This window comes from Petaurus breviceps, unplaced genomic scaffold (genome assembly GCF_028583685.1).
Source record: "Petaurus breviceps papuanus isolate PSGF00001 unplaced genomic scaffold, PetGlider_PUasm1.0 99, whole genome shotgun sequence".
Classification (NCBI taxonomy): Eukaryota; Metazoa; Chordata; class Mammalia; order Diprotodontia; family Petauridae; genus Petaurus; species Petaurus breviceps.
Genome location: NW_027187465.1, coordinates 16,144,209 through 16,171,534, shown reverse-complemented (window position 1 = coordinate 16,171,534; position 27,326 = coordinate 16,144,209). Strand labels below are relative to the sequence as shown.

At 39.3% G+C, this 27,326-nt stretch overlaps 1 protein-coding gene across 3 annotated transcripts in view; it reads right to left on the bottom strand.

Annotated features, from left to right (window-relative positions):
* MED13L (mediator complex subunit 13L) overlaps positions 1–26,869 on the bottom strand; it is a 428,655-nt gene extending 401,786 nt beyond the window's left edge. For all 3 annotated transcript variants that reach the window (XM_069081430.1, XM_069081432.1, XM_069081431.1), the window contains exon 1: positions 26,686–26,869. In XM_069081430.1, the coding sequence (XP_068937531.1) occupies positions 26,686–26,757 (72 nt within the window). In that variant the 5' untranslated portion in view covers positions 26,758–26,869. The remainder of the gene's footprint in view (positions 1–26,685) is intronic.
* Between the last annotated feature and the right edge of the window lie 457 nt (positions 26,870–27,326).

Genomic DNA, 27,326 nt, shown 5'->3' with positions numbered 1-27,326 from the left:
TGAGAATGTAAAGATGAATCGCAGCAGTTTGTTGTGAACTTCTATTTACCGAGAAGAGCTGAGAAATACAATATTCTGATTAACTGAAAACTCTACCAATAAAAGACGGATCCTATATATACCAGGTCAAAATGATCAGTTTTTGATAAAGACTATCAGGGTTTTATTAAAATGTAAACTTTCTTTAATGATTCAGAAGACAATTCTATATTTGGCAGGATTTCAAGGTTATCATTTATGATTCTTATAGGATAATAGTTTTAAATATGGAAAAGACTTTCAAGATCACTGAGCCAAACTCCTTCATTTTGCAAATAAGGGAACTATAGCCAGGATGATGGAGTGAGGTCCCAATTTCATACAGGTAGTAATAGAGCTCTTAACATCATAACATTACACAAAGCTAAAACAGAGGTGATAACTGATCACAGCCATCACATCCTGCCATAACCATGGCTGTGTCCAGCACACCAAAACTTAGAGGATGCTAACTAGTAGTACCAGCTTTGTATTTCTTGAGTAAATAGAAGCAACTAAACTTAGCAGCTAGTTAATAAAAATAATTAGCACAATAAGAAACTACCAGAGATTGAGAAAAGGGAAGCTCCTTTCTTGTCCTATCCCTTAAAACCCCACCATCACCCAAACTGAGGATCCTCTTACCCTGGATTCTTCTTCCCCAGAGAAGCTGTGCCCCAGCTTGGGCCTGTCTTGTTCTCCCTACCCAATCTTTCCTCCATTAGGAGTCTCGAGCTATCTGGAGATCACAGGTTCAACAAGGCATTCTGCTCAGAGAGTTGAAATTTCCCTCTCTGCCCAGCTCAGACTCAAATGAATTTGTATTTAAAGGTTTATTTGAGGATTGTACCATTCCTTTATGTGGCACCTGGCCCAGGTTACAGAACTGTTAGTCACAGTGTTGTGGAAGGAATCAAAAAGTTGTTTTTGAAGTAAACCCTAGATAAGCTTTATTTCTCATTTCTTCCCTCTCATCAAAATATAGTACAGAGGAGAAAACAATCCAAATGTTTGAGATTTCTGGTCGATTGGAATTTAGGTAAAGAAGAGTTTACACATATTTTCCACAGGATTAAAAACATCTTGCTCTCCTCCCCTCCGTGGAGATTGTGACAATGTTCGTAGTGAATCATGTTTGTGGCAGAAGCTCCAAAAGAATTCACTTATTGCTGGATTCTAATTCAAAAATCAATGTTCCAAATGTTCTTCAATATCTTAATGTGAACATCAATCTTGGTATACTAGAAAGGGCAGCGGAACTTGAGCCATGGGACCTGAGTTCAAATCCCAGCTATGCCATATGGGCAAATCCCTTCACTGGGCCTCAGCTTCCTCCTATGGGAGCTAGACTCAATGGCCCCTTCCTAGCTCCAAATCTATGCGCCTATGATCCTACAAACATGCTCACTGTGCTTGAGGATCAAAACAAACAGAATTGTAAAATTCATCACACAGAAAATGTATTGTGACAATCCAGGGGTCTGGGCAAACATTAAGAATGGCAGACATGCTGAGAAAAATGAACATAAATCCCAAGTTCTCCACAGAAAATATTTCAAGTTGGTAATGCTGAAGTATTTATTTCTGAAATAGTATCCAACCAGCAAAGAACCCTGTTGGGTCCTCTATCTGTTCATAATAAAAATCTGAGCCCCATCTTCCCGGAAAAATAAATTTTCATGGGTACTCTAGAAAATATAGCTATGTAAATCCCCTACAGTTATTTCAGCTGATGATGTAGAAAAAATATTTAGGGTGCAACAATGGTCCAAGATTTCCGAAGCCTAACAGTGGGAATTTCCCTATTTTCTAGCTATACTTTATTTAGAAAACATTTCAAAGTATTACATTAAAACAAACAAACTGCGCAGTGAATGGAGCACCGGCCCTGGAGTCAGGAGGACCTGAGTTCAAATCCCAGCCTCAGACACTTAACACAAAACCTAGCTGTGTGACCTTGGGCAAATCATTTAACCCCAATTGCCCTCCAAAAAAAAAAAAGAAAAAAAAACAAACAAATTTCTCATTTGAAATGTGTCCAAGTTGATAGTATGATATCTTTATGTCATGGAACTGCTCATAAAATAAATGTGCTGTGACAATATCATTAATAGTTCTTTGATTTTGTCAGAGCTCACTCCTATATCTTACTCAGGAGAAATAAATTAGCTAATTAAATATCCAAAAAGATATAGTAACTAAAATTTCAATAAAAGAAAAAATATTTTGGAAACTGACACAAAAAAATGACACAATCAAGAACCTATCCCCCAGTAGAAAAATGGTCAAAGGATATGAATAGTTTTCAAAAGAACTGACAAGTATCCAGAGGAAAAAATACTCCAAATTAATAAGAAAAGCTACTAACCATTTGGCCTAACTCTATCTGTTGGAGACAGTTTGAATAACAATACTTTCTTAGTTCAGGTTCAATGTTGGCATGAAACAAGTGACTCAAAATTCACTTAACATTAACAAGGGAAGGTTTACTTTGTCCCAACACAGCAAGGATGTAACAAGGATCCAGTGACCTTTGGTTCCTCTAGACTCCATTCCCTTTATCAACCAAGAGAAACATATCGGGTCAGTAGCACAGGATATTGTGAAGGACATGATAGCTCAAGTGGGCTTCAGGAATCCACCAAGTCAGAGAGGCCTAGACTACCCTTGGCTCTTTATGCTTTTAGGTGGCCAGGAAGCTGTGTCAAGGAAACCAGACATAATCAGATCCCTGCAACAGTTTTTCTCCCTTTAAGGAAAGCTAATCCCTGGCAACAGAGGGAAGGAGGAGGGGACTGGGCCTATCCTATGCTGTGGATGGAAGGAAAGAAGCTGTGTCAGAGAGAGAGAGAGAGCAATGAAAAATGAGTTGGGCCATGGAATTGAATAAGAGGAAGAGGGTAGGCCAGATTGTTTTAGCAAATTGCCAAACTTCTTTAATGACCCCAAAGTCTCTCTGAAACAAAGATCCATCTTTTTAATACCTATATTCTACTAGTGCTGTATAGCTGGTCTAAGTGATCTCAATATGGCTGATAGTCACTGTTCAATCTCCAAAGAATTGAAAATGAACATTACAGAAGACAATGCAGTAGAACACAGTGAGCATGAACATGCTCTAAACACATTACAAGTAGGAAATTACAGAGTGTCACAATAAAGGAAGCTAAAGAAATGAGTGACCCAAAAAGACAAAACTGGGCACATGGCAATAGCAAAAGGAGATCAAGTCAGGGTCTATGTGAACCACTGACATCCTAGCTATGCCATAGGAAGGTGATCTCCCCAGCAAAGAATAAGGGAGGCCATAAAGATGACTCACCCAGAACGGACTGGCACTGATGTGCTATGATCTGGATCTGCCTTCTGGAAGAAATAACATCAAGTGGCCATAATGGCATATGCTTGCACCATCCAGAGAAACTAGAGAAGCAAGGGGGGGAAGCCATTATAGAAAGTAGGGAAAACCAAGAGACTTGAGATCAATGACTATCATAATGTGGATCAAAACAAAATGAAAAAGCAAATGAACTCACATTAAAAACCATGACCCACACTGAGCAAATGGAAAGCACCTCCCTCCAGGTAAAGTAAGGAACTATGGGGGTGAAAGATTGCAAATGTCGTCCAACACTGGCACTGTGTCATCTTACATAACTGTTTTTCTTTGCAATAAGAAAAGGTTCTATTGAGGGAGGGAAGATACCCGAAGAAATCAGGAAATGTCTGTCATGTATATTTTTAAATGAATAAAACTTTCAAAAAACTTCAGGCTTAAGGATATTATTAAGAAGAAAGAAATCAGTTTAATATTAGGGGAAAGTTGCTATTCATATTCAAATAAATTTAAAATTCTGATAACAAAATAACACCATATCATCTGCCTGAGCTGTTCACTGCAGGAACATTTATACATACACACACGTGCCTACACAAGCACACATGTGCCTATACTCACCATGCATACACACACATACACTTGAAATATAAGAATTCATAATTAACAGTAGTTTGTTAAACCTTTTGTACTTAACCACTCATTTTCATAGGATGCAAGTTTTCTCCTCTGCTTATATAAGTACATACAAATCACACATATAAATATTTATGTGTATATTCATTATTTGCATATCTAAGTTGCATGAAAAAAAAGAAAAATCTGATATTCTAGACTGGAATCTCCCTTATTTTAAACATTCACTTTAAGCCTTTAAGGAATGTGAGACTACATGTTCAGCAATCTTAATTTTTCTATGCAGAAGAATAGTTTTACAAGGATTTTCAAACACACGCTTAATAAGTTAATAGATTTAAGAGCTGGAAGGGGCCTTAGAAGTGATGGAGTCCAACACCCTTACTTTACAGATAAATATCGAAACAGACCCAGGGAGGTTAAACGACTTGCCCAAGGTCAAATAAGTAGTAACCATTTAATATATTTGCTTTTCCTTCGATTGCTTTCTTCTAAATTTCCTATATTGTCTTGGGTTATCTCCTGATTTTAGTTCCTATTTCCCATCTGTTCATTTAAGATTTATGTCCCTCCAGTTTCTGAAATATTTGTTGCTTATATCAATAGTATTTTGTGCAACATAGCAGTTTTCAGAAAGTCTGGTACTTAACTATTGTAGAAAATAGATATTCTATCAGCACCATTTCACAATGACACACTAGCTAGCCAAATTAATGCGTTCTCTACTTTTATAAAAAAATTATTGGATGATGTAACAAATTTAGAAAAAAAATGACAAAAAATTAAACAAGTGGTACTTAAAATGATGAGTCCTCTCACATGCCATATAAAGAGAGGTTTTTAAGGGCAGAATCACAATTCAGCTTCCAAGGACTATCTTTTTCCTCAAGACATAAGTTTTACAAAGACAATGACCCAACTATCTGAAGGGATAATCACTTAATAAATGGGAATGTAGTATAAAAAGCCAAGCTCTGGGTCGAAAAATCTTGTTTTCAAGGCCTGCCTATGATACATACCAGCTGTATGGTCTTGGCCAAGTCATTTAACTTCTCAATAGCCCCAAGCAGGTAAGAAGTTCTTAAATGAAGGTCCATAGTCGCTTAAAAAAAAAAATTATCAACTTTTTCAATATAATTGGTTTCCTATGGAATCCTATGTACCTTATTTTATTCATTTAAAAATATTCTGAGAAGGGATCCACAGGTTTATCTAGGCTGCCAAAGGGGTCCATGATAGAAAAAAGGCTAAGAATCCCTGCTCTAAGACTATAGAAGTTACAAAATAGCAAATATTCATTAGTAAGAGAAGCTTCCTCATCTAGATAGATGCCCACAGCAAGGAAATCACAGATCTTCATGCAGAAAAAAAGATTGCTCATAGTTCAGCCTGACCAATATGATGAAAATGCCTAAATCAATTTACAGATTTAGTGCTGTGCTAAACTACAAAGGGCTAACTCCATAAAAAGACAAAATAATAAAATTCCTCTGAATAAAAAAAAGTGTAAAAGTCTCAAGGGAAATAAAATCTCATGGTAATAAAAGGAGCATAGAACTTCTAGACCACAAACTATAATGCACTAATCACCAAAATTATTTGGTGCTAATTAAGAAGTACAAAAGCATATCCATGGAATGGACTAGATAAGTAAGAATCCAAAACAATCAAACTCATCAGCTAGTGTTTGATACTCCCAGGAATATAAACCACAAGGGCTGAAGGAGTCCCATTTTGACAAAAACTACTAAGAAAACAGTAGTAGGCTGGCAGAAAACTTAAGTTTCGACCAGCACAATATACCAACTAACACCAAGTGCCAAATGGAGAGACTATTAAAAAAAAAAAGCAAATGGCAAGATGTACCTTTTCACATCTATCACTGGAGAAAGGACTGCTAGGCAAACAATAGAAGGCATCATAAAAAACAAGAAATAATTTTGACAATGTAAAACCAAAAGTGCATGAAATATCCATACAACTAGGATAAGGAAATTGTCATGGAGGAAAGGGCGAAGCTTAATACCAAATACGATGTACAATGAATTTTAAAATACAGAACACCAAGAACCACTGCCTGATAAGTCAAATGATAAAAATATTTTGCAAAACTTAGAAATTATCAACAAGATAAGTGCAAATTAAAACTCTGAGGTTTCGAGAAGCAGGACCTCCCCGCTGCTCCAGCTTCCACCTTTCCCAATCCATGTAAAAAGGAGACTCTAAACAAACTTTGGAGCTGCAGAACCCACAAAATGATACAGAGAAGCTAACCTCCTGCTGAGGACAGCCCGGCAGGCTGGCAGGAATCGGCCAGAGCAGGGCTCTGGAAGCCAAGCAGAGCCCAGCCCCACGCAGAGGCTTTAGCTGGCACAGCCAGCCAGCACCACTTGGCAGCTTCAGCTCCTGGCCTGCAGAGTGTAGGGGGACCAAGCACCAGTCTGAGGGGTAATCGCTCTTGCTTTAACCTGCTTGGATCTGGATTGCTGTCTAGGGGGGAGGTCCTAGGGTGTGTGTCCAACTTGCCAGAGTGTGTGGAGACTTCAAAAAGGGCACCCAACTAGTGCCTCCAGCAGCTGAGAAAACCCCAGCGTTTGGGACGAAAGCTCCCATCTGGTGGCAGAGTCCTACTGTGGCAAAAAGCCCAGGGGTCAAGTGACTGAGGGGTGACATGACCAGGCAAAGGAAACATAGCAGACAGAAGATTCCAACATTAGCCTCCTATTTTGGGGAAAAAAAGAAGCAAAGCATGGAACAGGAGGAAGACAGTGAAGTCAGAACTCCTGCACCAAAAGCTTCAAAGGAAAATACAAGCTGGTTACAGGCCATAGAGGACCTTAAGAAGCAGATAAGAGAAGTAGAGGAAAAATTGGGAAGAGAAATGAGAACGATGCAAGAAAATTATGAAATGAGAGTCAACAGCCTGACTGAGGAAAATAACACCTTAAAAAATAGACTAACTCAAATGGGAAAAGAGGCTCAAAAAGGCAATGAGGAGAAGAACGCCTTAAAAAGCTGAATTTGCCAGATGGAAAAAGAATCTCAAAAGCTCAATGAGGAGAATCATTGCTTCAGAATTAGACTGGAGCAAATGGAAGCTAATAATTTTATGAGAAAACAAGACGCTGTTACGCTGTTAAACAGATCCAAATAAATGAAAGAATAGAAGGCAATGTGAAATATCTCATGGGAAAATCCACTGACCTGGAAAATAGATCCATAAGAGATAATTTAAAAATTACTGGACTACCTGAAAGCCATGATCAAAGTAAGAACCTAGAAATCATCCTCCAGGAAGTTCTCAAAGAAAACTGCCCTGATGTTTTTAGAACCAGATGGCAAAATAGAGGTTGAAAGAATCCACCGATCACCTCCTGAAAAAGATCCCAAAAAGAAAACTCCTAGGAATATTATAGCCAGGTTCCAGAATTCCCAGATTAAGGAGAGAATATGACAAGCAGCCAGGAAGAAACAATTTGAATACTGTGGAAACACAATCAGGTAACCCATGATCTGGCAGCTTCTACACTGAGGGATCAAAGGGCTTGTAATATGATATTCTGGAGGTCAAAGGAGCTGGGATTAAAACCAAGAGTCACCTACCCAGCAAAACTGAGTATTATGTTTCAGGTGAAAATATGGTCATTCAGTGGAATAGAGGACTTTCAAGCATTCTGGCTGAAAAAAACAGAGTTGAATAGAAAATTTGACATTCAGATACAAGAAGCAAGAGAAGCATGAGAAAGTAAACAGGAAAAAGAAATCATAAGGAACTTATCAGATTTGAACTATTAACATTCCTACATGGAAAAATAATTGTAACTGATGAAACTTTTCTCAGTATGAAAATAGTTGCAGGGAATAAAATATATATATATATATATGTCTATATATAAGGGTATATGGGCATATGAATACATATGTGAATGTGTATATATGTGTTTACAGGTATACATAAATAGAGGGCACAGGACCAATTTAACAGGAAGGGATGATACTTAAAAGGTGGAATTAAGAGGTGAGAGAGGAATATAATGAGAGGAGATGGGGAGAGACAGAATGGGGTAAACTATCTCATATAGAAGAGGCAAGGGAAAATGGTTACAATGGAGGGGAAGACTAGGAAGGCAAAAGGGAATGGGTCAACCTTATTCCCATTGAATTTGTCTTGAGGAGGGAATGAAATACACACTAAATAGGGTATCTCACCCTCCAGGAGAGTAGGGGGGGGGGGAGGAAATGAGAGAGGGGATGATGGAGGGGAGGGCAGGCTGGGGGAAAGGGAAGTTGGAAGCACCCACTTTTGAAAAGGGATGGGATCAAAGTAGAGAACAGAACAAGTGGGAGGTGGGGTAGGAGGGAGGGAAATATAGTCAGTCTTTTACAATGTATCTACTATGTTATTGTTTTGCATTAGCCACACATGTACAAGCTATACTGAACTGCTTATCTTCCCAGTAAGGGTGGGTGACAAGGGAGGAAGGGAATGAATTTGGAATTCAAAGTTTTAAAATCAAATATTCAAAAAATATATATATACTATTATTAATACTATTTTACATGTAATTGGGAAATAAGATATACAGGCACTGGGGCATAGAGATCCACTGGAAAAGTTGAAAGGAGAATGGGAGAAAATATGGGAGAGAGCAGATTGGAGGAGAGCCTGTGGGACTGCTATTTTGGGGCGGTGGGTAGGGGAAAAAAGGGGAGAAATTTGTAACTCAAAATCTGGCAGAAATGAATGATGTAAATCATAAGTTAATAAAGCATTTTAAAAATTTTAAAAAAAACTCTGTTTCACCTTAACATCTAGGAAATTGTCAAAAATGACAAAAGATATAAAGATAGGTTAAAGGGATTGCAAGAAGAGAGGAGGCCACTAATATATTGTTCATAGAGCTGTGAATTGGGTCCAACCATTTCAGAAAATAATTTGGAATTATGAATGAAAAAGCTACTCATGCATTTTGGCTAAAAAATACCATTATTAGAAGTTTTTTTTAGGAGCTTAATGAAAAAGAAAGGTTCCAAATAAACAAATAGTTATAGTAACACTTTGAAATGGAGGGATTAAAAAAAATGGAAATAGGGCATCGAGGTGGCTCAGTGAGTAGAGCACCAGCCCTGGACTCAGGAGGACCTGAGTTCAAATCTGACCTCAGACACTTAACACAAAAACTAGCCACGTGACCTTGGACAAGTCAGTTAACCCCCAGTTGCCCTCCAAAAAGCAAAAAAAAAAAGGAAATAAAGTGAATAGCCATCAAATAGCAAACAGCTGAATAAACTGTGTTATAGAAATGTCATGAAATATTACAAGAAATATGAGGAATTCAGAGAAACACTGTCTAATAAGCAAAGTAAGCAAGACCAAGAGATCAATTCCTACACTAATGCAGACAAAAGGAACAAGAAAACAAAAGGTGAATAATTGGAATGACCAATCCTAAGCCTCAGAGTATTCCATCAGTAAAGGGATATGAAATTCCAAGTGCCAAATGTTACATACACAGTCACTTCATCTGCAGGTTTTCTTTATTACAAAGAAAGTCAGGGCTTATTGGGGGGTAAGAGGAGGGTCTAATAAATTTGGGGCTCACTATGATACAAAAGCAAAGGCATCAAAATTCATTAAAATAAATTAAATTCATTTCATTATTTCACTGGGGGGAAAACAGGCTTTCCCTTTCCTTATTAACAGTATATTGTCTACTCATTTCCTATAAAAAGCCAGATGAAGAAACCTCTCCTTTGAGAATCCTTTCCTGAATAACTCCACCCCACAAAGACCACTACTTAAAAAGAGCTGATATTTTAAGATTTGTCTACTGAGAAAAAAGAATGGCTTCCCTTGGCACATAAATGCTAAGCCATACTTTTAGATGCTGATGCAAGAACATCAGAACAGAAGGTAGCCCATAGTTCACAGATACTTATTTAGAAGAGAGCAAGAATTAAAACATATACAAGACCAAAATTTGATTTTATATAAAGATATCCCTATCTAATATCTTGGGCATTTCTAAAACTCCTTTACGGCAAATCTCTATCAACTCTGTAGCACTTTAAATTCAAAGAACGCTCCATGAACTGCCAAGGGATCAATAATTTAAATTGTCAAATATTAGCCACAGCTTGAGTTTCCAATCAGTGTGCCAAACACTGTCCAGGGTGGTTAGATTATAGACTGCAATGAAATCACTAGGGCCATTTAAGGAGCCAATCAACAGTGAACCAACACTGAAGAACACTGGGGTTTCTTAAACTCACAGGATCACAGATTTAAAGTCATATAGGTCAAATGCAACCCTCTCACTTTCTAGGTGAGGAAACTGAGACCCAAAGAGGTGAAGGTAGTAAAAGGTCTGAGGCAGGATTGAAAATTAGGTCTTCCTGACTAAGTCCAGTGCTGTCTCAAAGATGAGGTTCATCTTATGAATATGTATTGTTTTGTTTTTTACCTGTTTCCCTTCTTAATCTTGGCTTTTTTTTTCCCCTCAACCAGAAACAGAAGAATCAAATTAACTCCTCTTTTCCCCTCCCCTTTTCTTACCTCCCTCACAAAAAAGAAGCAGCATATGGCCATATCCCAGCTCCCTGATCAAAGCTGCCCAGGGCTTATCTAGATGCCTAGGAAGGCTCAGCTGATGCCACCAATACATACAATTTAAGGGCTGGCCTACATTTTAGATACCGATAGAAAATTCAAGAGAAAAATATTTAGGTGGACCTGTGTGATCTCACTGATATAAGCCCTCCAACTTTGTGGAATTGCCAGTCACGTAGGCCTTCTCATGCTATGGCAATCTCCTCTAGGTCTTTCTGTAAATCCTGGAGAGAGGTCCACCCAAAATGTTTGGGGCCTTCCTCTATAATCATCTGATATTCTCTGGGAATCCACTTTTTCTTCCTCGTGACATGTCTACCACATTTTCTATTCATAATATCTCTGATGGCATGTTTTAAGTTACCTCTTGAGTACAAGTCTTCTTTAATAACACAATGAATTCCATTTATGATCACCAACGGGGCCTCTCTGTTGCTATTCAGGTAAACCACAATTTTGAACACAAAAGATTAATATTCCATGATTTGCAGCCATGTCATCAATGAAAGAATTTTGGTTAAAAAAAAAAAAAGAGAGAGATGGGATTTTATTTCAAAAAAGAGTTTGGAATCATTACAGCACAACATCATCCCAAATCCAAAATAGCTTGCTATCTTCTTCCTACTGAATTCTGGGCCCAGTTCACTGTCCATCAGTAGTATATGACCAAGACCAATGTATGGAAGGGTCAGTTCAATGGGCCATCACCCATTTATCATTTCTAAGTGAATATTTAGGCCAAACTGTTCTGAGTGATTACAAACTTTCTCCACAGGCTCACCAAAGTTCTAGGTCTTGATACAATCAGCAATCATCCACTAACAGCAACATCTGGAATACTTCATCTATCAGAAATCCCACTTCCATTTGTACTCTCTACTGAATTTCCTCCATTATAGGAGCAAATATTTTATGTTTTATTTAATTTAACAATCAGAGAGTTGAGCAAAGTTCTTTACAGCCTCTTTCAATGAATCTTGTTCAATTAATACAAGACTAATAAATACCGAATCAAATTCCTTTTTATAGTCAGCACAGTGAGATCTTGTGCTCTCTTTCTCTTTCAGTCGATCGTATGATATAAAGATGTGAACTGCTATGGAATAAAGTTCATAAGGGCCTGTCTATTATTTCCAATACCTTCATCAAGGGTTCCCTCAAGAGATGTGTAGATTTTTCTTAAAGATTTTTATACAGGTGAGAAAATAGGCATAAGGTTCAGTAATCACACTGAATTGTGTGACTGATTTTTTAACCCTTAAGCCTCTGGTAAAGCAGCTCATTTTTTCCAGCTACTTTGGGACTCAATTCTTCATAGGGTTACACAGTGACCATCCTGTGCTAACATCTCCAAATGCCTGGAAAATAGATCCCTCACTATCCCCCAAATTGTTTCATCTTTCTGCGTCTATTTGGGCCACTGTTCTTCCGTGCCCTGTGTCCTTTTAGTGCCACATCTGCTTCCTCATACAAAAAAATCAACAAGCATGTATTCTAGGCACTGCGCCTGGAGTGTGCCTTTGTCTGGGAAAAATCTCCAGAAGGTGGCATCTGAGCTGAGTCGAAAAGAAAACCCAGGAAGACAGAAGTCTGAGGTAAGGAAGAAGAACATTTCAGGCTGGAGGACAGGAATTCAAAGAGAGAGAGATGAGGAATGGCCAGCAAGCCAATGTGACTGTGGAGCTTGTACAAAGAGGAGAGTAATGTAAAAGTATAAAGGTAGGAATCTATTTGGTAATGAAAAGTCTTAAATGCTGTACACATTAGTCTATATTTGATCCTAGAGGTGAAAAGGAACCCCTGGAGTTACTGCACAGAATAGTGATATGGATAAACCAACATGCAACACATACGTTGGTGCTATTGCTACTGACAGAGAAAAGAACACGTCAGAAAAACTTTTCCATTGTTTGTGTTTGCTATACTTGCAATTTCATCCTTAAATGCTCTGGAAATTATCAGTCAACAAGCATTTACTGAGTGCTTACTAGGTAACTGCTACCCTAAGCCCAGGGATGCAAAGAAAAAGAGTCCCTGTCTTCAAGAGGCTCCCATTCTAATGGGGGAGACAAGATTTAAATAAATACAAACAGAGCAAAAGGAAGACAATCTGTGAGACAAAGATGCCAGCTGCTGGAGAGATCAGGAAATATCTCCTAAAGAAGGTGAGATTCAAGCTGTGTCCTGAAGAAAGCCAAAGAAACTATGTAAGAGTAGAGTATTACAGGTATGGGGGACAGTTGGTGCAAAGGCAATAGAAACTGCAGACAGAGCCTCCTGTCAGCTCTAAAGTCCAAAATTACTGCTCTATAATAGTGACAACTAACATTTATACGGTACTTGCTATGTGCCAAGCCCTCTGGGAGAGAGGTGCCGTTGCTATCCCATATTTTACAGATACACAAACTGAGGCAAACAGGGGTTAAGTAACTTGTCTGGGATCACACAGATAGTATGTATCTAAGACCAGATTTGACCTCAGGTCTTGACTCCAGGCCCAGTACTCTGTCTACTGAATGAACCACCTTCTAAATTGTGTGGAGGGGAATAAAGTAAAAGAATGGAAGGTAAAGTTCTTATGGCAGCTTTCAATGTCAAACAGTGTTAGTCAATAGACAATTATAAAGTCCCTACTATGAGCCAGGCAGTGTACTAAATGCTGGGGATCCAAATAAGAAAGAGAAATGCAGTTCCTGCCCTCAAGAAGCTTGCAATCTAATGGGGGAAGAAAACACACAAAAGGCAGGAAAAAGGAAGAACAAAAGGAAAGAAGGCCCAGTCCATTGAGTATGACTAGTGAGAAATGAAGAACTGAAGAGTTCTTGGCTCTGCCATGTCCCCTCAGAGATGAGGTGAGTATAAAAGTTGATACAATCTCAAGGGATAATGAGCTTCCTGCTGATGAGGTTTCCTGGAAGCATGATCACAGTGAAGCTCAACAGTTCAAGGAGTGCAGTGCAGGTCAGTCTGACTCTCTGTGACCCCATTTGGTGTTTTCTTGGCAAAGACCCTGGAGAGGTCTGCCATTTCCTTCTCCAGCCCATTTTAGAGATGAGGAAAAGAAGGCAAATAGGGATGAGCGACTTGCCCAGAGTCACACAGCAAATATCTGCAGCCAGATTTGAACTCAAGGACAAATCTTCCTGACTCCAGGCCCAGCACACTTTATCCACCGTGCCACCTAGGTATAAAGAGTGCAGCTGGTAGGAAATGAAGAGTTGGCTGGCCTGGGGTGAACCTCCCTTTAAATAGAGGCTTTGGAGGAGTTTAATTGATCCTAGAACCACTAGAATTCATTAAAAGGGGGGGTGTGACATGGTCAGGCCTCCATTTTTTGAAAACTCACATTGGCAACTGAATGCAAGTTGAATGGCAGTAGGGAGAACCATATGGCAAAGTAGGGTGGCTATTACAACTGACCAGGTATGAATTAAAGGGGACCTGAACCGGGGCTGTGGCAATGCGAGAAAGGGATGTACAGACAAGAGATGTTAGAATAGTTGAAATGACACAATTTGGCAAAGGACTGGATATGTGAAGTGAAAAAAGTCAGGATTCAAGGGTGGATTTAAGGGTGAAACCAAGGCTGGAAGTCTGGGGATCTGGGAGGATGGTGGAATTCTCAACAATAATAGCAAAGTTTGAAGGAGAAGGGTTTGGGAGGAGAGATGAATTCCTCCACTTTGCTCAACCACATATGAAAAGAGCAGTAATCCAAGACTAGGGTTTGGCAAGGTGAAATCAGTGAGAAGAGAAGGGATTTGGGCGTATAGGATGAATTGAATTGATTCACCTATTACCCCAGAGGAAATAAAGAAGAATGTAGCTAGGACAGGGATGATAGTATGGGAAAGGGAATGGAAGTCATAGTGAGGATGAAGGACAGGGCTAGATGTTGTAAGGCATAGGCAAAGATGGAATAATAAGCTTTTGATCAGATAAAGGAATTTCAGAGGCAGTTCAGGTCTCCTGCCAAGCTTTCGATTAATTTGTTTTTCCCTCTGCTGCTTCTTGCAGTTTTATGTAATATTGCTCATAATCTTCCACTATCCTCCTCCATAAGATTTTACAAATGAGTTCATATCCTAAACCAGTGTTACAATTGGCTTCTATCTCTCTTCTTGGCAAGGAAATCGAGTGTTTTCTGGCTGAGGTCGTATCCAGGCTCTTTTAGACTCTCACTGTGGCATACATTTATATCAGTTACACTCCCTTAGGAGATAGCGTTAGCTTTGTCAGTATCTATTCCTTTATCCAGTTCGTAATTTGGGGAATCATTTTCTTAAGCAGGTCAAGTTGGAGCTGTTGATCCTATGCCATATCTTCCCATTCTATTGTCTCTTCTAACACAGTATTGATTTTTCTTTGCCATAACAAGTAAATGATCTCACTGCACAGACACTTGTGCAGTCATTTCCTACAAAATATAATTTTATTTTTTGTGATATTAATTGGTGTTCCTCATGTTTTGTTTTTTTTTGCTTTTGGAGGGCAATTGGGGTTAAGTGACTTGCCCAAGGCCACAAGGCTAGTTTTTGTGTTAAGTGTATGAGGCTGGATTTGAACTCAGGTCCTCCTGACTCCAGGGTCGGTGCTCTATTCACTGCACCACCTAACCACCCCTCTCCTCATATTTTCAAAAGTATTTTACTGCTCCCTCCTATCCTCCTAGTCACTCAGGTTCCTACCTAGGACTTCTCAATTTCATTCACTCCATCCAATCAGTTGCCAAATCTTGTCATTTCTATCTCCACAATTTATATATGTCTTCTTTGTTCCAAATCACCCCCTCACCATCCTAATCAAGTCTTCATCCTCACTTATTACTGTGATCACCTTCTAATTAGCATCCCTGCTTCAAGCCTCTTAACACTTCAATCTATCCTCCACAGAGTTGCCAAAGTGATTTTCTTAAATCATAAATAGGTCTGATCATGTCACCCTATCCACCCAACACAAAACTCCATTGGCTGCCTATCACCTCTAAGATTAAATATAAGTTCATCCTTTTTCACCATTTTACCCCAAGTCCAAGTAACAAACCATTTCCAAAGTCTTTTTTCTCCCCAAACCAGGTGGCCAAGGGGCAGCCTCAGAGGCCTCAGTCAAGAGAGAAGAAAAGGGCTTTGAGGGGAGTCTGAGGCAGGAAAGAATCCTTGGGCTTCGGGCAAGGGGTCCCAAGACGGAAGCCTTAACAAAACAAAGCACCTGAGCAGACCTGGCAAGGATGGTCAAAGAGCCAGAAGGAATGAGGAACTTACATTCAGACATAGGGGAATAGCAGGAACAAATGCAGAGGGATAAAGTAGTAATTCATTTTGGTTTTAATGGAGAGTTCATGAAAGGCAGTAATTTGACATAAGGCTAGAAAGGTAAGCTAGAGTTAGCTTGTAGGGCACCTTAAATGCCAAGTCAAGTAGGTTAGATTCTGTCCAGAGCATTTCCCAATCTGGGTGTCTAGGATCACAAAGGAAATGAGTTTTTACAAGGAGACAACAATCCATTTATACACCAAGCACTCAGATTTCAAGCTTTACTAAGCTTTCCCTAAAAAAGCCAAATAGAAGCTTAAAAATTAAACACACATGCTTTCTACAAACTAAACAATGTGACATGTATATGGTATTACAAGTTTTCAAACATACATAAATGCTACTGTAATTAATAATGCAAATTCATTTAAAAGTGCAACTGAATTCATAATAGCTAATGGTCATGTATTTTCTCAAATAAACAAACAAATAAAGTATGACTGCTATCACAGGAAGGACAATGAAAACCTCTCATCAGGAGAGGTCTTTATACTTGAAAAGACTAAGGATCACTGCTTTAGTCAACAGCAACTTGCAATGATTCTGAGCAGGAAAATGACAGTCAACCTGTGATAGAGGAAGGAGCTTAACAATAGTACAGGGAAAAGGTAAGGAAGGCCTGAACCCAAGGGAAGGCTGTGTATTCAGGAATAAAGGGATGAACATCTACATGCTTGCAGAAGTAGAGTCAACAAGAAGTCTCAAGTAATGTAGAAGATGAAGAAGAGGGATCAATTCAAGATGACTGAGGTTTCAATCTTGGGTGACCAGTGGTATCATTGACAGACATAGAGAAGTTGAAAAGATGTATGAGGATTAGAGCTAATGATGAATTCAATTTGGGAAATGCTGAGTCAGAGACACTAATCAAATGTCTGGGAGTGAAGCCTGGCAGCCTGAACTGGGGTTTAGGGGAAATACTAAGGTTGAACATACTACAGAGTGTGAGTCAACTGCAGAGGGGTGAGAATTGAGCCCAAGTGAGCAGGAGAAAATAATGTAGCAAAAAAATCTAGAGGCAGAAGAGAAGTCAGACCCATGGCAGATACTCAAACCTGAGGAGCAGGGAAGAAGTCAACAATGCAGGCAGTCACAAAAGTCACAGGAAGAGAGGGTGCCCAGGAGGGGGTGATGAACAACATGAAACACCACAGAAGGGACAAGAAACATGAAGCCTAAGAAAAGGGCATAGAATCCAGCAATTAAGAATTCCCCAGTGACCAATGACAGAGCAGAGCAGGTTCAGAGCATTTAGGTTAGAATCCAGATTGCAACAGGCTAAAAATTAAATAAATGCTGAGCAAGCAGGGGCAGCAACTGTAGACTTTAGGTGGTATGGTGGACAGAGAGCTGGATCTGGAGTTAGGAAGACCTGAGTTCAAATCCAGTCTCAGGAACTTACAAGCTTTAAGACAAACACTTAATCCCTGCTTATCTGTATAATGGGAATAATAATAGCACCTACTTCCCAGAGTTGTTGTGAGAATCAAATGAGATAACATCTGTAAAGAACTTTACCATCCTCACAGCTCTAAAAAGATACCATTTAGCATTATTATTATTAGGTGTTTGGCAGTGAAAGAGTTTTGGACAGGTCTGGGAAAGGGTAGGTCTAGCAGAAAAGCAAACTTTGGTTCATGAGAGAAAACTTCCCCAAAATCAGACCTGTCCCAAAGGAGAATGAGCTGCCTCAGGAAATGGATGATTGGCTCCTAGAAAACCTTCAGTGGAGGTTTTCTAGCAAAAGTTGGAAAAGTATTTGTCAGCAATGCTGAGGGAGGAAAGATTAAATACCTTCTACAAAATGAGCCTCAAGAAATCCATCCTGTGATGCTACAGAACATCAACTTGAGGGGACAGCAGAGTCAAGAAAAAGTTTTGCATTTGGTTGGTTTGCCTTTAAAGAATCAGAAAGAATTGCAAGGACCCAAAGAAGGAAGGGGAAGAAATGCGTTTCCCTCCATTGGGGTGAGGTCGGGTCAGGGTTGGGGGTTGAAAAGGACACAGAACACAATATATGCTGTCAGGTGCAGTCAATGCTTAACTTTGTTAGAAGTAAAGGAAAGTTCACTGGATAGGAAAGTGGAGACAAATTCAGAAACAACTGGTAAAAAAACAATAGGCATCAATGAAACCTTTTTTTTTTTTTTTAAGAGAGATCATGGGACATTTGAGCTCGTGTGAAGATACGGAGAAAAGAAGCAGCAGAAAGATAAAGACAAGAGAAGAGCAACAATCAGCAGGGCAAGCTCTGCACAGACAGGGGCACAGCCCCCCACACCCCAGAGAGAGTCAGCAGTCTTCTCCTTAAACTCTTTAGCAGTGATGGAAGGCAGCCACATGGCTATATCACACCCTCAAGGTTTATAAAGCTTTCTGATATCAGGGAGCTCACTACCTCAAGCTGAGACCTTAAATTTCTCTGATGGACAATGCATATTTGGACAAATGTCTTCTTACATTAAACTAAAACCTGCCTCCCACAACAACTCCCAACCTCCCACCTCCGAAAGTCCAAGTCTGGCGCCCATAGGGCTATGGAGGGTAGGTCTAAAACTTCATAATGAGAGATTAGTATTGTTGGTGAATGCCATGCATCAAAAATAAACATATTAATAACTTCGTTAAAAGCTTAAAAATCAAACCAATAAAATGATGCATTCATCCTTGAGAACAGAAAAAGGTCTCTTCTGGAGTGCAGAATCCAGCAGCTACCAGAAGCCAATAAATAAAAACCCTAACACAAATACTACTTCTCTTTTGTTGTCATTGCTGTCTAGTCATTTCAGTCATGTTCAACTCTTCCTGACCCCATGTGGGGTTTTCTTGGCAAAGACATTGGAATGGCACGCTGCTTCCTTCTGCAGTTCATTTTACAGATGAGAAAACTGAGACAGGGTGAAGTGACTTCTCCAGGGTCACACAGCTAGTAAGTGACTGAGACTGGATTTGAGCTCAGGAAGAGGAGTCTCCTGACTCTAGGCCAATCACACTATCCACTACACCACCTACCTACCCCTATCTCTCTTTTAGGGATACAAATATCCAATATGTTCAAAAAATCCAAAAATCTCAACTGCTTCCTTCATGGTTCCTAGCATAGTGGATAATTCTGATTTAGTCAATAAACATTTATTAAGTGGAAGGCACAGTACTGGCAAAGAAAGTGTTGACTTGCCAGGAAACCTAGGCTTAAATCCTGAGTCCGTCATTTAGGAGCATGTGACCTTATACAAGTCACTTTACTCATCCATAAAAAGAAGGAAATGGAATTTAAATGATCCTTTGCAGTTCTAACATCCTGTAATTCTTCTAAGTCTTCTTCCTTAATTCCTTCCTCCTCTGACCTTTACTAGTCCTTTTATTATTTCTTACATACTTTCACATTTAGTTTGTATCAAAGCCACGCTCATGTGTCTCACAAACATATGTATCCCACCAAACTAAATAGTTAAAGCCTCTGAGGTGGGAACCTTCTTACTTACCTGTCTCTGCTCCCTCCCCCAACCAACGCTTAATATAGCACCTTATACATAATTTGAACACTGGAGAAATTTTAATTTATGGTCAGCATATCTACGGATCAAGAAGCTTTCATAAGGCTTTTATACAATTGACTTAAAGAACATATTTACCCAAAAGTTAAGTACATTTATCATGTTATATTTATCTAAAAGTCACTGTAAGTATCCAGGGAAATGACACTTAATATGCCTAAGGTTTAAACAAAATCACTTAAATTTAAACAGAATCATTCAGGCTATAACACAGGCTAGAGAAACTAAGGCTGTGAAGTGGGAATATTATTTATGTTCAAGTAAACATAAGATCGTAGAATTTAGATCAAGAAGGGAATCCAGGGTTCATGCAGTCCAGCTCCTTCAGCTTTCAAGAGATAAGAAGACTGAAGCCCAGAGAAGCAACTTGCACCAGGAGTACCAAGGGGAAAGATTCCTCCACACAAAGTTTAGAAGCTGAGAAGCCTGTGCATCTAAATCTGACACATCTTAACCACCAGCTCCCAAATGATCCTTTAATGAACCTCATCACCTTTTCCTAGATCTAAAACCCATAGAACATCCCCATTTAAAAAAAAATCATTCTCTAGATTGAACAGTTTGCTGTGTAGTAACAAGTGGTTATAATAAATTACAACTGTCGAGTGCACTCTCATAAATAACTTCCCATGTCAATAGTTATTTTAATTGTTCTCTAAATACTTTTGTCAGAGTTCAGTGCTATTAAATTTTTTCTAATGCATTTAAAAGGCCTTCAAGTTTTGCTATGAACACTAAGAATTTTCTGTGTTGGGCATTGTCTTCCAAGACAATAATCTTTAACACACAAAATTAGTCTCTAATTGTTATAATAAAAAGGACTAAGAAGCTGTCAGATAAAGAACAAATGACTAAATGTTTACCTAAAATCTTCAGTTGTTAATAAAGTCTCATAGCCTGCCTTTATTGACAATTAAAACCATAATAGTAGGCTGAAGAAAAGGTAAATATGAATGAAAGGAAATGTTAATACATTCATTTTGGAAGGTGCCACTTTTATTTAACAGCAATAGACTTTCACTGCATGTGAAAAAGTCCAAAATGCAGACAGCTGTCAGCCAGAGCTTTGTGGGGCTTCACAGCATTATAAAGATAGCTTTAACTAGATTGCACCTACAATTACTCTAACATGAGAAAGCAATTATTCAGAAAGGTACCAAATTCAAAAGGTTCCAAACTCAATTGTGGAAAAACAGTGAACCAACATTTTGTGTTCCTGAATACAGTCTAATTAATATTCTTCCAAAAAAATAACAAATTTTTCAGAAAACAATAAAACAAATGCATTTCTAGAAATATTCAATTAAACAAATATTCCATTTACCAATCAAAAATGGAAATAGCTTGTATTAAGAAAAAGCAAACAAATCTGAATAATCATCAAGATACCTGAATTCTAGCAGTCCCACCATATTCACTAGGTTACACTGGGAGACATCATATGATCCCCTCTGGACCTCAGTTTCCCACCCCCTATAAAATAAGTAATGAAGGTTCTAGATTAGATTGACCTCTTCAAGTTTCTACATTTTACATATGTTCAACAGCCCATATTTTCCCTGCATTTCAGTGAACCATTTTATGTAACTTCTATATTATTACTTTACTAAACAATTATGAAATTACTAAACAATTGCTCTGATATCTTTTAAAAGTAGAAGAATCAGAAGTATATGTCATATTTGTATAAAAGCCCATAAGAAATTATGTAGCACAGTTTAAACTAGACTATATCATCCAAAGCAATGATAACCAACTAAACTGACATCCAGGTGCCATAATACAAAACAAAAACTGAACAAATTTTTCACATTTCAGAGATGTAAACTGTCCCATTTACCTTTATTTCATGCTAATATCAGCAAAGGTGATAAAAAGCTCTTCCCTCTCCCCTACATAATTAAGAAGCTTTTCCCATTAATATAAAGGGAACATGGCTAAATAACAGTGAAAAAATGGACTATCATTCAGAACATCATTTGAATGTCATCTGAAGTCAAATAACTTTAAAATCCTAAGGACATTTTTCTAAACTCTAAAAGTATATTACAAATATTTTAGATTCATTAGTTTTTTAAAGCTCTAGCAAATTATAGGCAATAAATTTATCCATTTAACAATATCCCAGAGGCACATTTTTTTAAGGCTACATGATTACCTCACTGTAGCACAGTAAATGTAATTTCCGAAAATAGGAATGTTTATACAATGACCAAGTAGAAATGCTGCTGAAGGAACACCACACAGGGCAAACAGTTGATAAAACAGCTTTGCATCTATGCCACACTTTAAACAAATGATCAGCACTAACAGAGCAATGTGCCAGAGATCCTTTTTCAGCATTTCTAAGAAATAGATGCAATGAAGGCTTCAACCATGACAGAAATGCACAAGCTTGGCTTGATCTTCTTTCTTACTGGTTGTCTTTTGTAAGATAAGTAGGCCACCCACCTCCAGAAAAAGAAATCCATACCACAAATAGCTTAAAGGTAAGGAATGTTAAGTAATATTTTCCACTATCTCACCCCCTCCTCAAAAAAATATATTTTATTAACTATTTAATCTCGGAATCTTCAACTTTTAGAGATGACAGAATATTTTTAAATAACCATAACGATAAATGTTTATAAAAATACATAGCAAAAAACTGAGCTTTTAATCTCAATTGTTAAACTTGAGAAAGAAAGCAATGGGGTTTCTGTTATATAGACAGGACACTTTAATGCATGTCTTATATGTTAATAATCTAACAAATTAAGACTAGAGGAGAGATGATAATCTCTAAAGTACTCTGATATACATCCTTTAATTTACATTATTTTAAAGTATAATCAATTAGCAAATCAATGAACAAAACTGACGAGTGTTTTCTGTATCAAATGAAACGTGAGCTACTATAATTTACTATAATACATGTTTATGAAAGTTGGAAATAATACCAAAAGAAGAGATTTTTCAAGATAATCAAATTCACGGAGTCTATCTGAAGATAAACAAGTAAAAACATAAAACAGTAATAGCTCCATACCACCAGATCTCTCGCTCTCTATCTCTGTCTCTCTGTCTCTCTCTCTCTCTCTCTCTCTCACACACTCACTCACACACACACACACACACACACACACACACACACATTCTACTTTTCTCCTGATAAGTATTTCCAAGTAACAATACAGCTGAATATTCTGTAGTACCAACATATGGGTCTCTGTATATAGTATGTTCTCTTTAAATTATGAACTCATCACACATACAAATGGCTCTTTAAAATGGTCCAGTAAACTGCTACACCATGCCTGTTAAATTGCTGTCTATTATGTACTTAAAAATATTTACTAGCAATTGGAGGTTAATATAGTACTCTTATTGGGTGGCAATTATTGCTATTAAAAATATACAAATACTGTAACATTGTGAACTACCACAACAAAATGCTAAATAGAAAACATACATTAGCAAATCAGGAATGTTTGCATGAAGAAGAATGGACCAGCATGGAATTAAAACATAAAGTAAATACCAAAATTAAGAATTGCAACAAATGTGCACTTGAATGTGAATAAAATATGTCTGGCGAATATAAAATTACAGAAAACATTCCCTTTTCCCCAAACTCATTTGACATAACTTATGTTTGATTCAAAAGAATGTTTCAAAAATCTATAAGACTGATATAAACCACCTTCCCCTAATTAAAAAAAAAAAAATTTAAATAGGCATGGGGTCAACAGATTATTTTAAAAGATTCAAAGGGAGAATTAATGAATCTTAATGAGAAATGTCTTCTAATAACTGTGGAAAGAAGAGTCTGAGTTACCCATAAACTCATATTTAGAATCTAAGCAAACAACAATCTGAGGGTGGTGTAGCGCCTACCTAGGAATTACATCACTCTGAACTATACACTTGAGTCTAACGACACAATCACTATTCTCCATATTGGTGCAATGTAAAACAATACTAATAAATGCACTTCAGTTCTTAGGTCTGGAAATTCTAAACTGAGCTCGTCCAAAGATACACATTCATACGACCTAAGCATAAATTGTTACATTTGCCAAAGGGGCAGCTATCACACAGATAAAGTGAATCTCAACTATGATAAGTGAGTTATCATCCTCACCCAGAAATGTGATGGACCACATGAGAAAACTATTTGGGTCACAAAGGCACAGTCAAGCATGAACTTCATGCAGTAGCTACAAATCTCACAGCAGGGTCTATGTGAAACACACATGGCTACAACCCTGATCAAATAGACAATCATGTTTTTAATACAGAAAATAATACCGAGGAAGCAGAGACGGGAATCTAAGAAACAGGATGCACTAAAACGTGTTGAAACATGACAATCAGAAAATAAAATCCTTAAAATGCTAGTAGAAGCCTTAATCCACCCACATTGCATAATAAACTTTTGCTAAGGCATAATGAACACCTATAGTTAATGCAGAGTGGGCGGGTTGATACTACAATGTAGAATCTTAACTCTCTAATCTCTGGTTTGTGTTTCAGTATGAACTACAGTAATCTGATGACATGCACAAATCTTACATCCAGAACACTATTCAGAAATCACATTGCCCCCAAAGAGAAAGCACGCTTTATATGTTTTATAGTTAATAAGAGAAGTTTTATTTGGAGCATATGACTATTCAAAGTTCAGTCCAGAGACTGTGGGATATATTAGCAATCTTTAGAAGCATTATGTAGAGGTAATATGCTTACTCTATTGTAAGCTGATGTATAAAGGATTCAATTAGAATTCTACTTTTAGAATCAAAAAACTTTACCACAAAATTAACAGTCTATTTCAACTGTTTTCTACAGAGCTTTGACACTTGTTCCAATCACTCTCTATGCAAAGAAATATGGCAATAAATCTTATTTAGTATATTTTTGTATTTGAAAGGTTCTAGTGGAATATAAACTATTTAATCTCTTTAAAAGAACTTAAAGAAGAACCCTGATAAATATGGAGAACATACATACACTCTTAGCCAGCTGTCATCATTACAGCAAAGTACTCAAGTCTGCAAAATTGCAGTTTTATATAAAATATCTCTCAAGCCCTTGAATATAAACTCTCAGCTACTATCATTCCTCCATCAGACTTTTTAAAAGAGTAAACTGTACAACAGAGAAAACTAGCTGTATCCTAGTGATTATACCAATTTTAAAATTGGTCAGCATCAACATGGTCCTCCTTAGAAAAATGCAATGTAACACTGTAAATTCACCATAAACAAAAGCTGTAACCAGTCAGCTTGACACAGAGTAGTTTGTGTGATCACTGTCCACTGACACTGGTCTACTGGGCTATTTTAATTACCTGTAAATGTGTCAATGTTGTCACCAGTTAAATAAACCAAAACATTTGAATTCCCACTTAATCAATAAATTTACTAATCTATAAAGGTCTCTACTTGAAGGACACTAATTAATATACTGGGAGGGGAAGGAGGAGAAGGAGGTGTATATTCCTGTCAATCACCACCTTCATTTTCTGGGCTATTTAATAGACTACTTTAGAAAGTTACATAAATATGTAATTCTAAGAGCAGGAATTTAACATTAAATCGAGTTTTCATAACAATCTCTTGCAAATGCAATTTTCATTTTAAGAACTGACCATTTTTTTAAAATTAATATGAACTATGGTGCTAAAGATTGCCACTGCTACTATAGATTTAAAGAGACGCTTTATCCGGAGAAGTTGTGTTGATTTGAAGATAAATTTACATTCTGTCATTTAAAAACAAAATAGCACCTTCATTTGAAAAGGCTGATCAGAATGTACATTTCTCAGCTTAGAGGCTCAAAGAAAAAAAATCCATGCTACCCATAATTAAATGTAACTAATTACATTCTAAGCACTAAATTATTTATCCAGAGTAAACAAGGATTAAGAGGAGATGATGCTTCTCTCAGCAGCACACAGGTCAAAGAAAAAGGATTTCCAAAAATGTGTGCTTTCCAACGTTCAGAGCCCCAGAAACTGCACAACTTGAAGCAAGCTTTTTAAAAACATCAGTGAAATAAACTGTTCAGCTAATTCCACAATTAAATGCTGCCTTCTCAGCTCTGTTTACAAAGCTTTTCTCAATATTTAAACAAATTTATGCTAGCACCATAAGCACATAGCTATACATATAATAATCCATGCACAAAGCACACATTGAAAAACCATGCACTGCAATTATTAGCATAAATGCAAGCTTCAATAATGTGATCGCTTTCAGGACTTTGGGATACAACTCAATAAAGCAAAGATGACATTTACCACCAAATGTCATTAAGAGCCTGAAATAGTCGCTGCCGCGGTATACGTTTTTATTTTGATTAATTCAATGTTCTAGTTTGGGGGCCCTGGCTCAATGAGAACAATTGACTCCATCGCTATTCCTAGAATAAGCCGGACAATTTAAATTCGAAGTAAAAGTTGTCGATTACCAGGAGGGAGGATAAAAGCCATGTCACCGAGGCGCCCGGGAGGGCCCGTCTGTGGGTTTCTGGCGGTGCTGGGGAAACGTTCGGTAAAGGAAGGGAAGGAGAGGAGAGGGGAGGGGAGGGGGAGGGGGAGGGGGAGGAGGCTTCCCCCGCTTTCGGACTGGTCGGGGCAAATGGCTTTGGAGATCTAAAAGGGATAGGAAGCATCCCAGAGCCAGCTGTTTATGTTTACAATCACTAGAGCTCGCTCCGAGGGCTATTCCTCCCTGACACAATCACATTTAAATGAAGTGTTTTCGCTGAAAATTGCGAAGCAATTCGGGATGAAACACACACACATACACACACACACACACACACACACTCACACACAGCAGAAAAGGAAGCGGAAAAAAAAAAAAGGCTGTCTATCCTAGACACGAGTGGCAGCTTTAAATTTAGAGGAAAAAAAATAAAGGGGGAAAATGTGCCCGAAAGGTCCGCGTGGAAAGTGTGACCCGCATCCCCGGCTCGGATACTTTCACATGCAAATCAATGGAGCAGCTTCAGGAAGACGCGCTCACGACAAATGATTTTAAAGAGCAAAATAAACACTGGAAGCGATCCAAGGAGGGAGCCGACTAAAGCGGGCGACAGGGCGAAGGCGCCCAGAGAGGCGCGCTGGGCGGCAGGGAGGGCGGGCGGGGACTAAGGCGGGGCCCAGGCCCCCGGCGCCCAGGAGGGCCCGCAGCCCGCAAAGTTGGTGGTCCCCGGCCCCCAACTCACCAGCGAGAAGAGGTTGGAGTGGCAGTCCTCCAGGCTCGCCCCGTTCGCCACCCAGTTGGCCGCCGCGGTCATGATCCTCCCCGAGCCCGGCCGCCAGAGCGGGGCATGTCTGACCGAGTCCGAAGCAGCCCCGGCCGGGGAAGCGGCTGCGCTGCGGCGGCCGCGGGCTCCGAGGGCGAGGGCGGCGAGGAGGCGGCGGCCGCGGCTGCGGGGGGCTCCCGTCTCGCTCCCGGCCCCCCGCCGATGGCCCGCTCCGATCGGCCTGGGTCCCGGCGGCTCCCGGGGCGGGGCGGCGGCGACAGCTACGACAGCGACGACGGCGGCGGCTCCGGGCTCGCGGGCGGGAGGCGAAGAGCGCGGCCTCCCGGGGGGACGAGGGCAGGGGCGATCCGACGGCCCGCGGGGCTGCTCGGCGGCCGAGACACCCCCCGGCTCACAGCCCGCGGGAGCGCGGGAGCGCGGGCCGAGGCTCGTGCGCGGGACGCCCGGGCCTCGGCGGCCGTCCCGCGGGCTCGGCCGGGCCGGGCCGGCCGAGGACAGAGGCGGCGGAGGCGGAGGCGCGGGTGGCCGTGGCCGGGGCCGGAGCCGGAGCCGGAGCCGCGGCGACCGCTGCTGCTGCTGCGGCTGCAGGGGGGCGCTGT